The sequence below is a fragment of the Mirounga leonina genome, unplaced genomic scaffold (genome assembly GCF_011800145.1).
Source record: "Mirounga leonina isolate KUSES-001 unplaced genomic scaffold, KU_Mleo_1.0 Mir_174, whole genome shotgun sequence".
In the NCBI taxonomy this organism is placed as follows: domain Eukaryota; kingdom Metazoa; phylum Chordata; class Mammalia; order Carnivora; family Phocidae; genus Mirounga; species Mirounga leonina.
The window spans coordinates 35,215,706-35,233,247 of NW_023270451.1; the positions used below are offsets into that span (position 1 = coordinate 35,215,706).

General features: G+C 37.8%; 1 protein-coding gene across 17 annotated transcripts in view; it reads left to right on the forward strand.

Annotated features, from left to right (window-relative positions):
- HDAC9 (histone deacetylase 9) overlaps positions 1-17,542 on the forward strand; it is an 899,218-nt gene that overhangs the window by 511,830 nt on the left and 369,846 nt on the right. For 13 of the 17 annotated variants that reach the window (XM_035020706.1, XM_035020691.1, XM_035020693.1 and 10 more), the window contains 2 exons: positions 8,082-8,213; positions 11,442-11,557. In XM_035020706.1, coding sequence (XP_034876597.1) covers positions 8,082-8,213; positions 11,442-11,557 — 248 coding nt within the window. The remainder of the gene's footprint in view (positions 1-8,081; positions 8,214-11,441; positions 11,558-17,542) is intronic. The other 4 variants (XM_035020700.1, XM_035020704.1, XM_035020702.1 and 1 more) reach the window with 1 other exon arrangement.

The window sequence follows — 17,542 nt, forward strand, 5'->3', positions numbered from 1 at the left end:
CACATTCCTGTTTTCCCAGGACCTCTATAGATTATTTTCCCATGCTGCTCTGAACTGCTTCTTAGGACTTGGCAATACTCTTTGCCCTGTATGTCCATTAGCATTTTTCTAATCATAACAAGGTTGTTGTTGTTTTCAACTGTGAGGAACCTAAGAATTAAGTTCCCATGTCAAATGATGGAAGGAAACACTCAACAAATGCTCATATAGATTCACAATGATGTGTGCCACTGTACTGTCTTTCAAAGCAGTACTGTAGGTCACCTGAACATCCAGTTTCCGTATGTTTAAATAACATGTTGCATACTCACATGTAAATGTGACTAAATAGTATATGGTACAGCCATATAATATATTTTTAAAAGAATGTGTAACTGCTTGGGAAAAGATTCATAATAGATTTTTAAGTGAAAACAGAATAAATGGAATCATTTAATTTTTAAATTTTTTTAAAAGATTTTATTTACTTGAGAAAGAGAGAGAGCATGAACAGAGGGGAGGGGAGGAGCAGAGGGAGAAGGAGAAGCTGACTCCCTGCTGAGCAGGGAGGGAGCCCTGATGCAGGGCTCTATCCCAGGACCCTGAGATCATGACTTGAGCTGAAGGCAGACACTTAGCAAACTGAGCCAACCAGGCGCCCCAATGGAATCATTTTAAAGAATATATAATTGCCCATGAAAAGACTCATAATACATTATTAAGTGAACAAACAGTATACGATCATAAATATAATTTGATTCTCATTTTCAAACACTTTTATGTACAAAACACAAAAGAAACTTGTTAGCAGGCTAAACTCAATTTTTCCCATTTCTAAAAATATTGAACATGTATGATCTGCATAATCAGAAGACAGCAATAAATGTTATTTACAAAAGAAACACTTGAGAAGACCACACTGTAAATTGAGTAATGTGAGTAACATTTACCAATATGCTTTTTGAAAAAGAATAATCCTTTCTTAATAAATATATTTGGTATATTCTCAATAAGGAGATGGATAGATGTCTACAAAAGTATTTCTGAATCAAAAAGAAAAGTATTATAATTTATCCAGGAAATTGCATTCATAAATTACCATAAATGTGACTAGGTACTAGAAGCTAAAATTACCAAAGAAATGATATTTTTTAATTTGTATATATGAATTACATTTTGTTAAATGGTTATAATTAGAGTTAGATTAGAAATTTTGCTCCTTGATACCAAAATGTACAAAATATGACTCATAACATTAAAGATCCATATTATCTGAGCCAAAAAAGCATAAGTTGTGTTAGATTTGTAGTATTATTCTGAATGCTAAATTTGAAAATACCTTTTGTCTAATTATGAAAACTTTTAATTAGAGTAACCTGTATCTTTAGATCAACTAGATTAGAGAATTTTCTGTGTCTCCAAAGTGTCTTTTCATAATTGTAATGATTACTTAATTGAACAGTTCACACATGGCATGGATTCCTAACAGAGTTAGCCTGAAAGGGAGAAGTGACTCAGGAAACCTCATCTTCCTAAAGGACATTCAAAAGAGAGTGAATGAATGACACATTTTAGATGCTTGGTTCCAAGTGACAGAGTGTTGGAATATGGCAGCTCCTAAGGTGGCCCTGTGGGTGGGTGAGAGCAGGAGAAATTCAGGAGAGAGAGAGGCTGGGTGGACGAATCCACAGATACCTGGTATAGCAGGGAAGAATAACAACACCAGGGAAGGAATCTGAAGTTGGCAACAGAGCCCCCAGCTTCCCCTGTGATTATAGTGCTAAATGTGCACTACAGGTAAAATTGTTGAATATCTCAAATATTCATTAGTGTAAAGATACATTTATTAATCTAGTACTAAATTTTGATTGATAATTATCTTAATTAAGAGTATTATTGACCATTACTCAACGGAAATGTCTTCCTTTTGTCCTTATGATCATTTCCAATGAGAATGAAGAACTTCTATATACCATGATACGTGGTATTGAACTTTTGTCTAAATTATTGGTGTGAAGAATATTCATAATTTAGGATTAAAAGTGAACAGAGACAAAATGCACACAGTAGGCAGTCATTTGTAGTATAAGGTAATGTATTTAAGACAGAAAACTAAATAGAATAAGTAATTATAAATAGGGAAGTTAAAAAAAAAAAACTAAGGAAAATACATGGAGTCAATTACCAACAAAAGAGGGTGGTGGTGTTTTTTTTTTTTAAGGTTTTATTTATTTATTTGAGAGAGAGCATGAGCCAGAGAGAGCAAGAGAGCACAAGCAGGGGGAGCAGCAGAGGGAGAGGGAGAAGCAGGCTCCCCACTGAGCAAGGAGCCCCTTGCGGGGCTCAATGTGGGGCTCTATCCCAGGACCCCGGGATCATGACCTGAGCTGAAGGCAGCCGCTTAACTGGCAGAGCCACTCAGGTGCCCTGAAGAAAGAGAGGGTTTTAAATACACTGAGTAAAAGGTCAGAAAAGGGTTATTGCCATTTTTGTTGTTTCTATAGGTACCACTGCATTAGGCAAAGGCAGTGAACCAGCTGTAGCTCTCTGTCCTTCTACTTTTAAAATTCATTTTGTTTTGTTTTGTTTTAATATAAGTTCCTTAGTCTTATGTATAGACTACATTAAACATTCATTTATTCAACATCTATCTATTGGACGATTTTTTTTGTGACAGCCAGCCCGTTGAGCTAAGCACTTTATGCCACCCCTTTAGTTTCCCACCATGATGTCTGTATGGTAGGTATCATTACTGCTCTGTAACACATGATGAAATGATTCGCGGAGATCAGACAACTCCCCAGGGTTGCAATTAGTCCATGAAAAGTTAGCATTGAAATCTGAGTCTGGTCTTTTTGGTGTCAGAGACCTGTTGGCTTCAGCAAAAAATACTTTCCATGTCTGTATGTATGTGTACGTGTGCGAAAATGACACCCCCACACTCACAGCAATCTCTTAGTGCAATGACAAGTCTGGGCCTTGTCACTTACTGTTGGAATCCTCACTGTTTAACCTGGGCTTCTGCTACCTAACTCCCCTGTTTCTTTCCCGTTGGTTGTGCCCCTACCCTGCCATGCCTGAGTTCACGCTGCACCATGGACATCAGTAGGAGGAGAAAGAGTTGAAATACATTTAGCTCGTGAGGCATCTTGCATACGTTTTCTGTTTCCTTTTGTTCCCTTCTTAATTTCTTTGAAGTGAAAAGAGCAAAAACTTTCAGGTCTGTCCTCTTTATTTTAATATTGATTGTTTTCATTTAAATGATAATTTTTCATGCAAGGTTTTCATTCAGCAGACAAATGCATTCAGATGGGCACACACACTAAAAAGCTTGCCTTCTGTTTCTGTGATTAATTGAGATGTAGAGCGTGATGGGTGTGGAGTAAAAATAGAAAGGCAATTAGTGCAACTAGGCATGAAATACATTGAGATACAAGCAGAATGTCTCCCCAGTTAGTGATCTCTTTCTGGGCTCTTGAGGATTAACATCCCATTAGTAAGTCACTGGAATGGAAATCTTCAGCCTTTGGGGAGACGAGAGCATTAAAAATGGAATTAACTCTAACTGCAAACTGAGTCAGCACAATAGGTCATTAATTCTACTCCTTGGGTATATATCATGCTGAGCTTTGGTGTGTGGGCTTCTGAAATATTAGAAGTGAGTTTATAAAGCATTGCAAGGACTAAATGATGGTTATCTATCATTCCATCCTTCACCCTCACTGCTGATACACTAAGGTCTCTGGTGGTTCAAAACCAGTGTTGAAATACAGACAAAAGTTTTTACTAGAACCAGTGGATATGGACCTTTACTTAGAAAAGCTGTGTATTGTATATTTTGAAAAAATAAATTTCTGTTGCACTTACAGAATATTAATGATTCCTAGTTTGTAAAACGCTGTGTCCTCAACTAATAAAGATAAAAATACCACAATGCCTCAAATAGTATCCTTCTGAAAATTGAGAATTACATCTTTCTGCATGAAGTTGACTTGTTTTGCTTTCTTTAGAAATACCAGTGATATTAAAAATATTTTCAAATAGGGGCACCTGGGTCTTAGTTGGTTGAGTGTGTCTGACTCTTGATTTCAGCTCAGGTCATGGTCTTGGGGTCTTGGGATTGAGTCCCGTGTCCGGGCTCTGAGCTTGGCAGGGAGTCTACTTGAGGATTCTTTCTCCCTCTCCCTCTGTCCGTCTCCCCTCACTCACACGCTCTCTCTCTCTCTTTCTCAAATAAATAAATAAATCTTTAAAAATTGCTTACAAATAAATTTCTAAGTATAGAATATATTGAAATATTGAATATTGAATATTTTCAGGCAACTTATAGTACTCCCTGATTTCTGATAATCTTCTGTTTCTTTTAATCTTCTATATCCTAAGAATTGCTAACAGATAGTATTATCTCCTTTGATCATCTCTGTGTAGCACAGTCATTAACAACTGCCATTTACTGATTGCTTACCCCAGGGTTTCTCACACTTGGCGATACTGACATTTGAGTCCAGATAATTCTTTGTTGTAGGGCTGTCCTGTGCATTATAGGATGTTTAGCAGCATCCCTGGCTTCCACCCACTAGATTCCAATAGGTGTATCCCACACTGACCATCAGAAATGTCTCCAAACACTGCCAGTTGTCCCATGATGTCAAAATCTTCCCTGACTGAGAACCACTGGTTTATCCTCTACTAGACATTATTTCACTTGATACTACAGTAACTTCACAAAAATGTGGGACTTTGTGAATTGGAGCCTTGGTAGGAAATAAGACTACACAGTATTGGTCATAGACTTTTTTGAAAGGACTACTTACAACTGCTTAGAGGTGTTGAGGCACCCAGAAAATAGCAATAGTAAGAAGACATTCTCACCCTGAGGGCTGAAAAAGTAAGGAGAGGAAATAATGTTCTGATGTGCTGGGAAAGCTGGAGCCATGGAGAAGCCTCTAGAGGGAAATGAAATCAGGAAGAGACAAAACAATACTATAGCAGAGAGAGCAAAAGGTACCCTGGCTCCTCCTTCCTCCTTAATCCTTTGTCACTAAAAAGTCCTACCAGTAGGTGAGCCCAAATGAAATCCAACCAGCAAAGGACTGAAGTGATGCAACTCCAGGATTTAGCCCTATGGGCTCAGACACAGAAGACAAATAGAATCCATTGGGACAAATGGAGGAAAAAAGAAAAGAAAACAAGAAAAGAAAAAACTGTCCCCAATTTAACATGAAAAACTGAGATTTAAAGAAACAAAGTAATTCACCCAAAGCCAATGCCCTCCATGCACTACTAGTAATCTATAGCTGATTTGCGTAAATGAACGGACATTCAGTGAGACTATGAATTATTCAAGGTGATTGACTTTAGTAGCTGATAGATACAGGACCAGAACCCAATTCTCATTCCTAGTCTGGTGTTCACTTTTTTTGTGTTGACCTTTGAAAGAAATTTAAGAACTCTGTATCCAGCCCATTCTCCCAACAAACAAACATAAGAGTGAAAGCTATGTGCTGACCTAAAAAGTCACTTTTTCCTAAAAAGCTTATGGAATTCTAGGTTTCATGTAGAATATTTAAATGGCATATGCTGTTTTTCCAAGCTTTTGGCACATTTCTGTCTTGATTGCAGAAACTCGGCCCCAGCTGGTGCAATGTGTGAGGAGAGGGAGGAGGACTGGACTGAGAACCAGGGGATTTGGGGCCCAGTCTAGCTCTGTCACTCCTAGCCATGCAACCCTTAGCAGGAATAGCAATAATTAAAATTCCAGAAACCATTTCTTACCTTTTGCATTCACCCAGATCTTCACAGTTATTTTCAGGTATCTAATTCGATGGCCATAACTCAAAGAAGGTGTTAGATTTTCATGTTTCACAAATGAAGAGTCAGGCTCAGAAAACACTAGAGTCTCACTGAATATCCCATAGTTGGGAAGTAGACTCAGCTTCACCTTTTCCCACAGAAAACATAGTACACTTTCTCTACCCCATCTTTTAAAGTGATTAATCAATTGATTTACTTTCTGGACAGCTGGTCGGTAGCATCTAATACTTTAAATTTCATCATAAAGGCACGTCTAGATCGAAGTCTAAGAATCTGTGATTTTTGTCTTTGGGTTATAACCAGGGCTATGGTGGAAACCCAATATAGTTAGCACATAGGGATTCCTCATTTCTTCCTTTCTAGGTTTCAGATGAGTGTATTTGCTAACTGACAGCTTTTGAGACAAAAACTGGGGTTTTTAAAGGAATTTTAAAATAAATATATACAGGGAAACAAATCTAAGTGAATTAATACAGCTCCATTTTCTTCCTTTAATCCTGGGTGAATCAGATGTTAGTCATACAGATTCGGACTTCTCCACTAAGATAAAGTGGGTTGACACTCCTGGAAGGTCTGGAAGGTCCTCCTCAGTCCTTTGCCCAAACTGTTCACCTTCTTTGCCTCAAGGTGGGGGCCCAGAAAGTGATACATTTCAGGGCTCCAGACATTGAGCTTCTTGTTCTTAGTCTTGCTCTCTGCCCACTCCATGTTCCACTTTGCAGTATTTTCAAGCTGCCCTTTTTCACCGTTTTCAGCCATTAAATCAGGTGTACAACACCAAAAAATTGACTTGTTTTATTTTTCATAATTGAATATGTCTTTCAAGTTCCTGTTTCACCTAGCTTATTCCAAGTAAGCCTAGAATGTAGGGGTTCTCAGTCCAAGGTAAAGCTGCAGAGAAGGGAAACAAAAGAACAAAGACAAAACTAAAGTATAGATATTTGAAGTCTAAACATAAAAACAGACAAGAAGAGAAAGAAAAGATTGTAAGTTCTACTTTGATACCCTTTGCAGTCAGGCAAAGATATAAAATTCCTTCAAAGAAAACATTTTCACTGATCAAAAATTCTAGCTGCATGATAACATTTTATCTGATATAGATGATTAGGAATTCTTTGGAAAACGGTTTATAATTGTTATGGTGTTCATACACAAGGAAAGGTGGAGGAGCAATATTTTCAGTATTTAGAAGAATAGACTTGAGCTAGATTATCTAGGTACAGATCATGGTGTCATTCCTTTTTACCTATGAGACCTTGGGCAAGTTACTTATCCTCTCTGTGTGTTGGTTTCTTCATTAATATAATCAAGTATAAAGAGAATCTGTCCCAGATGGATTTTTTTTTTTTATGGTTAAACAAGTTAATATTGACAAAGCATTCAGAACAGCTGTGGACATAGAAATCACTCTACGATGCTAGTTGTCATTGGAAATCCCCTTTCCATCATCCCCACCACCACCATCATCATTATCATCACTGATTTGTATTACGTAGGGACTCAATCTAATGTTCCCATTCTTTTAGAGTATAATTGCATAGCCACCTAATCCATAAGTAACTAAATTACAGAGCATCACCATTTAGAATAGTTTAACCAAAGAAATAGTAACATATGTAGGAATAATGTGCATTTATTTGTACTTTGGAACATACAAACTTACTCAGAACTTTCAATTCTGAGACTGGGCCACTGTTTCTCTCTACTTGATTGTATACTTAATGTATAGAAAGGTTTATTCATAGTGACTCTACTTGGTTTGGTGTTATGATACCGAGTATATTTTCCCAAGATTTTAGGTTAGAGACTACCGACAAAGAAATATTCCAGGAGTCAGAATTAGACGTAAATTATATGCTACAGAGGTGTCTTCTTATTACCAGAAGTCAGGCCAGAGTCTCTAAAATCACATTAGGGTACTGTTTTTGTGGGTATTGAGTTTCACCCTTGAGAGAATTAAAAGAGCTGACAATGACGTATAATAAATCTTCCTCTGACCCAAACATATTTAGTGATTAAACTTCCCAGGAATCCCAGTTCTGTCAGCTTAAATAAGTAGAAAACTTACATTTTTACTCCTTTTTCACTTTCCATTTGGAGAAGTAGATAAAAATAATTACTATATTTGTCTGTTTAATTCATTTAGAGTTAATGCCTTATTTACATGCTTGGAATTTTGATTTGAGATGAAAAGGAAACAGGAAAAGGGTGAGCCGTTTTTTTATATACAGGAGCAACTGGCTCTCTATTTTTTAATTTTTATCTATTTTCTTTGTCTCAATCCCCAGCCTCTGAGCCCAACTTGAAGGTGCGGTCCAGGTTAAAACAGAAAGTGGCAGAGAGGAGAAGCAGCCCCTTACTCAGGCGGAAGGATGGAAATGTTGTCACTTCATTCAAGAAGCGAATGTTTGAGGTGACAGGTAATTGAGGACTGTGCAGACATACACTAAGAAAAAAAAAAATGCCGGTAGGAGGAATGAAAATAAATAGCATAGAACAAATATGGCTGTTGCGTATTAAAAGTTATTTTGAGGAGAAACATGTCTTGAAAGGAAATTATATTGAAAACTCACAAGTAGCTCAGTAAACCTTGCCATGCATTCACCAACTGTGTTAAACAGGAAATGAATGAAAAACAGAACTATGTGTCAATCTAGGCATAACTAGGGAACGCCAAAGCTCACCTTCATCTTTTCAGAAACAGGCAGTCCGTTTCAGGAATGCCAACCAGAAGAGTATAGCTTTTAATGAAATTTGATCAGAAATGAGCAGAGGGAGGTCCAAGAAGAACGCTTCCCCCATACTCAGACACGAATGTACAAAATACATCTGGGAAAATTAAACTATGTGGAACAGCAAAACCTTGACTTTTCAACAAATTTACAGAACTCATAAATGATTTTATGTGTTTACTAGTGAACTGGGACTTATGGCAGGAGGGGGATATATTGCCTTTTAGGAAGGGAAAGAAACTGTCATTTTCACTAGTCTCCAATGGAAGCGTTCTTATTTTTTTAGCTGCCTGGTTAGTGGTGGGGTGAACAGGTTAGGAAATTCAACCTGATGTCTTACAAAGCTTTCTGGTCCCAGTTGTACTTGGTCTGAAATTAGAGAAGACCTAGGGATACAAGAACCAAAAAGGCCAGCCAAAATAATAATACTGACTACTGTTTATTGAGTACCTACTTGGAGCTATATGCATTGTATTTGGTCATTTCCTTCAGTTACATTCATGGAGAAGTGGTAATCTGCAACCATTTTTTTTCCATTTTCAAGGAAGATTGTGCTTAAGCCAGTGTAGTCAGTTGCTCTCATTTCTCCAAGATCAGGTCTTATCCTTAACAGGTAAGGGTAATAATTTTTCAAAATGATTTGTTTTCTGTATCTCCTGTGGCCATGAGAGTGCCTGCTTTGGGGAGACAATAGGGAAAAGATTGTGGAGGTAGGAGTGGGAAAGTATAGAACACTAATGTGACATGGTAGTTTGACAGGTTATTTACGAAAAAAAAAATGGGTAGTTTCCTACTCATTCCTGACAGATTAATAAATTTAATACAGATTTAATAAAAAATTTTATCTGAAGCAAAGTATTAGTTGGAAAAGATTTCCTTGACAAGTAAGAAATATTAAAAAAATAAATAAATATTACTTTACCAAAGTTTATATTTTTCAATATCAAATATAATCACTATTTGGACCATTTCTAAATTCAGAGCTACAGACTTTTTTTTTCCTTCAGAACACAGATTTGTACTTAAGAAAATAAAAATCTTAATTAAGTTTTCATAATAAAGGTACTTGGTGGGATTGGGGAGTTGGAGAATGAATCTGTGTTAATGAATGTGAAGAAGATGAACATATCAATTGTCTAATGTAAATAGATATAAGTGATTTTTCTAATTGGAGAGAGTACGCTCCCTCATAACAGGAAAACTTGAAGAAAATAGAAAGCCATATATATTGCTTTGCTTTTTTTGTTTGTTTTTGCTTTAGAGTCTGATTAATCTAAGGTCATGTTTATTTATCCCAGTGTTCTCTTCTATTTTCCTAGTAACCTCTTCTTGATCATAACTTTTTCCCCACCGTCACTTGCCACATTACAGTGGAATTTTGCTCAATACCTATCTGGATAATGATTAATTCTAACTTAAACGGGTTACAATTTGCCGGAGTTTTATTCAAGTTTCTTTATTTTTGAAATACCATATTTTTCTCTCCCTAATTATGTGAGATAATGACCCCCCCTCTCATCTAAGGAAATAATGTGTATCCCAAGAGGGACTTGTATGTTTATTAGATGCACATATCTGGTCAATGAGCTAGGACTTGTGGACGCTTTGGTAGCGTTTTTTAAACTAGTATGTTGTACTTATTCTCAATGTCTTTGGAGGATCTGAACTACCAGAGACAGCTTTATTCACCTTTTATTCACTCCTCCCCCTTTTCTCTGCCAGTTTTCACGTAATTTGGATGAACTCTGTTTGGATCTTCATACTAATTGTTTTTACTGTCTAGTCAGAGACCATCGTGGCATCATATAGCAGTTAAATTGCTGTTGCTGCTCTTCTCACACCCCTGCATCTCCCTTCCCCATTTCCCAGGTTCAAGTGCATGCTTTTTCCAAACCCCATGCCCCGTCTCCTCCCAATAGTTGACGTGGGAGCCACTTGCCACCTCCCTCTTTTTTAAGTTCCACAGTTTTCTGCCCCCTTTTCTCACCAAAGCCATGTTATTTAACAACTCTAAGCCTTGGCCCTTCCCTGTGCCTGCAGTGCCTTCCCCTCCACTCCCTTCTTCTCCATTGTCCCCATTTCGTGAACTACTGCTACGTCTCTTCAAGCCCCAGTTGCCATCTCATTTCTTTTCTGAGATTTTCTCAGTGTTCCCAGAAAATCAGTTGCTAGCTTCCTACCTCCCCAGGTCCAGTGCCATGTTGTAGAAACCTGTTGCAGCAAGTATTTGTTACCTGGAATTCTCGTGCTCACGGCAGCGATTTCTGCATAAGGAAATACTTCTGTCTGAATATCGCACACAAAGATATAAATAATACGACTTTACAGTGACAAGGCAGATATAAGAAAAGAACTTTTTTGTCTTTGTTTTTAAAGACAGGATATGAAAATGAGACTTTAATGAGAAATCAGTTTTTAGTCACGCAGGAAAGGCAAGAGTTAGGAGTCTGGGGGAAAAGAGCTCCTCGAAGTATTTTTTACTGTGTATTTTTCTCGTTAAAAGAAAAGCAAATAAGAAAGAATCAAAGATAAAAAGCAGATTCATCAAAATGCAAGCAAAATACAGAGACAGAAAGGCAGCGAGAAAGATGTGTTTAAGAATTTTACACCAATGTCCTTTTTTCCGCCCCTCATCAAAAGCTTCTATAACGTTCTCTAACTGTTCTTACTTACCTAGAAACTATGAAGTACTGTGTTGTAATTTTAACAGTGAAAACAAAGGGAGAAAAGTGGTAGGAGAATTCAGAAGTGCTTCACAATTTTTCACAGTCCTTTTTGTGGACTGAAATGGGGCTCGTTGTTCCTGTGGGGAGGGGGGGAAAACAGTGTTCGGTGCTGTATGTTACTTACAGTATCACTGAAGCTCATCCTTGTATGGTTGTCATGAATCTGCTTGTGCTTCACAATGTCTTCCAGAATCCTCGGTCAGTAGCAGCTCCCCAGGGTCTGGCCCCAGCTCACCAAACAATGGGCCAACTGGAAACGTTACTGAAAATGACACCTCAGTTTTGCCCCCTACTCCTCATGCTGAGGTAAGACTCTTACTGTTTTGGTCCTTTTAAAAATTAGATCCTTGATTAGCCCTGTAAAACAAAGTGATATTTCTGAAGTGTAAAGCCGCTGGTTCTTAGTTATTTTTCTTATAAGCTTATCGTGTTTGGAATTGGATTAGACGTGATGTTATTTACCCAGTTTGGTTGACAGTTATGGTTCGGAAATAATGAAATGTAACCCTCGAAAAAAACCATTCTTAGTGATACTGAAGGTATGCTGCCCAGCTGTTGTACAGCTTGGCAGTGTTGTGTTTGGTTCTTGGTTATTCTGATGGGAGTAGACCCATACATAAGTAAAAACAACTTTGTGCAAACCTCTCGAAGAACAGCCTAGCAAAGTAGGTTTTATCCGTTTGCCCTGGAGAGTAATGAAAAAATAATTGAAGTATTATAGCTGAGGAACGTAGGGCTCCACTGAGCAAACATTTGCTGAGGACCTACTAAGTGCCAGTCATTTTGCCTAGCAATGGGAATGTAAAGATGAATAAGGCACGAACTGTGTTTCTGAAAAATGAAATAATTAAAGGAAATTGATCTGATTGTATGTAGTCAACCCTAAGAACATTTGTTTTTCAACACCTAATTTATTGAAACCAATGATACAAGAATAGAGGAAAATAAATTTGTGAGTCAACAAGAATTTTTGTATGTAGTTTTGGTATTAGGCTAAGCAAAGGCAACCGTTTGTAAGTAGCCATTCTCAGGGAATCCGCTGTTTTGAAGACACAATCAGTTGAAACTCTTGATTTTTCTTTTCTGTCATTGTAATTCCTCCTTACTACGAATTGCTCTATGCAGGGAAAGCTGGTACGATAACTTCTCATATATAACTGTAACATGCTTCTTCCCTTGTATTTGATACAGTTGTGGTAACTTAGGGTTGAAAGAGACTGATCAAATCTCTGCTTCTTGGATCACCTATATAGCTTTCCTGATGTGTAGTTATCAAACTTTCGCTACAACACTTCTACTTATAGGGCGCTCCCTTTGCTGTTTCCTGAGACAGCTCAGTTGATTTTAGAGAGTTAGCTTGACAGAAATGTCTTCTGTACATAATGCTAATATCTGTGTCTCTATAATTCCACACACACACTTATAATAAATTATTTCTAAATTGTAAAATTACCAGGCCAAAATATAACTGAAGGCAGAAAACCAGAGGTTATTTCTGGTAAGTAAAGAACTTAAAACAGTGGAGTCACTTTTGCTCTGAGGACATTTGTGTACTTCAGTTTTTTGTTTTTTTTTGTGTTTTGGGTTTTTTTTAAAGATTTTATTTATTTAGTTGACAGAGAAAGAGAGAGACAAAGACGGGGGGAGCGGTAGAGGGAGAGGGAGAAGCAGGCTAGGCTCCCCGCTGAGCAGGGAGCCCGACGCGGGGCTTGATCCCAGGACCCTGAGATCATGACCTGAGCCAAAGGCAGATGCTTACCGGACTGAGCCACTCAGGCACCCCTGTGTACTTCAGTTTTGAGTTTTGGTTTTCAGGGCCTCACAACACTCGAGATAGAAGGCGAAGCTCAGTACTGACCAAGGAGGATAATCTAACATGAAATTAAGCTGGAATTTCAAAAGCTCATGTCTACACTATGTTGGTGAGTCCCTCACCTTTACCCCCAGAAGTCCGGATGCAGACCAGAGCGGGGACAGGATTTCCCCTGAGAAGTTTTAACCAGAAGCTAGCTAGTCCTTGCATGGAGTTGTAGCCCAAATTTCCATAATTTCAAACTGTCATTTTGGTTTAAAGTGCCCCAGATTTGTTAGGGCCCCTCGCTGTCTGGAAAAGCAAATATAAATCCTCTCTAGAAGAATACACAAGCATTCTAGATTTCAAAAATTTCCTTCAATTTTCCAAGGAAAATGGGTAGAGGAGATAGACATTCTCTTGCTTATGATCAGCTTTCAGCTATTTGAAGAATAACAATTCAGGCCTCAACATTATCTCCAGGTCCTTCATCTATTTCTTATTTTTCACAGTCCTGCTGTCCCTCTTCCCTTCTTTATCATCCCTTCTAAAACATGATGCCAGATAGGATAAGTTCTTCACATATATTTGTGATCAGAAATGTAAGTGGTATTTTCAGATCGTTGGTTATAGATACTTTATTTCTGTTAGTGCAATTATATGTCAGTATTAGTCAGTTTTCTGTGACCCTTTAATCAGTTTCCAGAAAAAGAACAATTGGTCAGAGATGGTTTTAAAAACTTTAGATTTCCATTGCCTCTCAGTTTGAAGAATGATTCTTCAGTAATAGCAGAAACACTAAAGTAAAGGGTCTGCATTCTAAATCAGCTCTGGATGAATTTTGTGCCCTTGGAAAAAGAAATGACACAGTAAACTACATTCAACAGTATGTATGATTCTTAGAAATGCATTGTTAGTGCTAAAAGGTGCAAAAGACCACTTATAGTATATAATAATATTTTATTAGGTTCAGAAACAGCAGTACGGTATCTTGATCAGGAAAGCATAGGTAGGAAAAGTATATTTTACAAAGATTAAGGGTGTGATGAACACAAGATTTAGCATGATGGTTACCTCCCTGGAGGGAGCAAGGTGGGGAGGGTGGGGAGAGACATGGTTTGTTACTAAAGAGGAGGATACATATATTCTTTCATTATAAATACATATCTATGTATACAGTACTTAGTACAACATAGAAGAACAATCAAGAAATATATATTTGTGAGATTAGAAATAAATGGAAAAAAGTGAGATTTTTCTCTTTACTTCAAACTTTTTATGACCTGTTATATTGAATCTCCCAGATTATGAGACCTTATCTTTAAATTTCAAAATACATTGGAGAATGAAAATTAAAGGAATTTTTTAATGTTGTTTCAATCTACTTTTTACTCCTAAAACCTTCACTGTCACAAATATCTGTTTAGAATGCCCTGCCTTTTCATCTACTTACTGAACATTCTGTTACTACAAACCTTTCCTTCCACCCCCACCAGCAAGAAGGAAAAAAAAAAACAAAAAAACAGAAGGAAATGTGATTTAATGGAGTTTGAAAGAGTCGAGGTATTTCTTCAGGTCAATGACAGGACATTCACCTCCAAAGCTGGAAAGACTAGTTCAAAAGCAAGCAGTGACTTACTTCATAATGAATTAATTGTGTGCCTGAACTATGATCCAAAAGGCCAGGTGGGCAGACCTCTATGCACTGATGGGTAGCCTCTCCATGGCCCAAAACAAAAAATTCAGCCCTGATGGCTAACATGTGGTTTTCTGCTGCATTGCATTTACAGAGGTCTGTAACGTAATTCTTACTGGAGAGCTAAAGAGACAGCAGAATTCAGACGGAAACTCTCAACAAATTAATATCCTCGCTCTTGTAACACAAAATGCTTGCACCTAAACCAGAAAAAGAGGAAAAGAAATATTTTCAGCCAGTTCTTGATTAGCAGTCATTTCGGATTTAGTATGATTTTTACAGACATCTTTCAAGATTAACAATAGTGTATAATTTCATATCAACAGAAATAGTTTTAAGGCGTGAAAAATATACATCCTCAACTATACTTTCAAAAGCCAAGCTAGCTGCACACTTCACCATTTACAAAATAGGCTTATTCTACCATCTTTGGTTAAACAGCAGAGGCGAATTTTCATTTTTAAATAGTTTAACAGTGTACATTTGTATGAACTCTTTATTCTGTGACCCTAAGTAGAAAAGCATGTCACCCAGTTCTTGCAGAGCCCATGTAAATGAATGGGATTCTACTCCCTTTTACTGCTTAGGGAAGAGGAAAGTGAGGCTGTATTTCAGGCTGATGTTGAGGCATAGGCAAAAAGAAGATTTTTAGCTTGTAATTCACGTGTCTTACATAATCTAGCTGGAGGTTAAGACAGAAGTAGGAGAATTTACTCCTAAGTCCGGAGAAGGAAACAGCACAGCGAATTCAGACGTATGGGTCTTCCATTTGCAAGGCTCCGCAGGAACCCAGCTCCAAAACCAACTACCTTGTCATCGTTGGTTAAGTCGCTAAACTTGTCCCTGACCTCAGATTCCTTATCTAGTGGAAGGTGGTCATGCCTCCTCCAACAGTGGTGTTGTGAGGAATCAGTGCTGGGAAGGCGGGTGGTGAAGTGTGAAGTGTGAAAGGAGTTCGTTTTTTGTTGCTGTTATCAATACTGACTCCTAGTAGGGAAAACTCATTAGCATGTTTGTCTTCGAGCCAGCAAATCACATGCGAGAGTGAGTCTCCATCTGCTCAGACCACTTCTGTTCCATTTCTTCTATTTCTTACATATGCTCAGTCCTGAACTCGGATTGTTGGAGCTACTTGTTTTCCTCATTTGTAAACTTGGTTGGGGAGCTGAAACCTCAGGAGTTTCTATTTCCACTCCAGTCAGAAATGTCTTTACCTATCTAGTTACTTTATTGTTAATACTGCGGGCCTGTGGGTTCAGATGTTTCCATGAATATCAACACCATTATTTTAGATTCCGTAGATTTATTTGATAGCTATGCCAACTGTAGCCAAGCAGCTGGTTTGTTTCTATTTGAACATTAGTGGCTGGCTCCGCTAGGCTATTTTTTAAATCATTTTTTTTCCAGCAGATACAAACGATTTTTTAAAAAGGATTCTAATAAAAGGCTAAGTGCTCTAAAATCATCTGAAATGTCACTTGTTTTGCCCCAATCTCACATGACTCATCTGCCTATTGTTTCATAATGGTTGTTGTGACATTTGCTGTAAATGTTATGCTCCCTTCTGAGTGGGTGTAGAGCTAGGGTTTTAGATGGCAGAAAATGAGATGCTTTCCCCCCATCTTTGGGGAGAAGAGGTTGCTATGACAGAAGAATCATTTAGGAGGAATAACATGAGTCAATATTGTAGAGCAAGACCTTTAGTGAAACCTTCAGCAGTGCCTTTTAAAATGCAAAGGAAGCCCTGTCAAATGATAATTTCTTGTCTCCAGATCATTTCACAGTAATACATTCTTGGATGTCCAGCAAAAATAAAAACTTAGAGATGTAAGTTTCTAAAAAATTTCTTCATCACGTGGAGATGTTCATTTTCTATCAGCTGTCTGAAAGGGCGAGAGAAAATAAATACTATTTTAGTTTTTATTTATTTTTATTTTTTTTTAAAGATTTTATTTATTTATTTGAGAGAGAGAGAATGAGAGAGAGCACATGAGAGGGGGGAGGGTAAGAGGCAGAAGCAGACTCCCCGCCAAGCAGGGAGCCCGATGGGGACTCGATCCCGGGACTCCAGGATCATGACCTGAGCCGAAGGCAGTCGCTTAACCAACTGAGCCACCCAGGCGCCCATAAATACTATTTTAAAAATTATGGTGAAAACCATAAAAAAGTATTAAATGATTAAGAGATTTTTTTGGTTTGGAATTCTTTGTTGTTGTTGGTTTTTTGTTTTTGTTTTTTTCATTTTTAATGTGGCTCTCTCTCTCTGTTTTTTTTTTTTTTTTTTTTTAGATAGTCTAATTTGGGGATCTGGGACCCTTTAAAGCTACAGCAGATAGGGGTTTACAAGCATGTCTTCCTGAACACCATTCTAATACACACATTACCTGATCATGCTAGACAGAGGTGCTTCTGTCTCAGGCCGAAGGAGCCGATGTCCAGGGAAGGTGGACAGCTGCCCAGTCATAAGCCAGTGAGTGGTAGAGTTCAAGTGCAGGGCACTGAGACCACACTTCCTTTCACCAGTCCCCACTGCTCCTCACCAAAACTCTGTAGATACTTATACTCTTTTTCTGATGCTCATGCATATTGTAGGTAATTTTGAACATGTAGTAAATTTAGAATTCTATATCCACTTTTTCTATGAGCGTCTTAAAAAGTAGGTGATTATTTACATAACTAGTGTTCTGTCAAAGGTCATCCGTTGACTTCTTTGTCTTAAGAGTGAGAAAAGTATTCCCTTCCCTTCCCTCCCCGCTTCCCTCTCTCCCTTGCTACTTTCCTTCCTTCCTTCCTCTGTATCTCC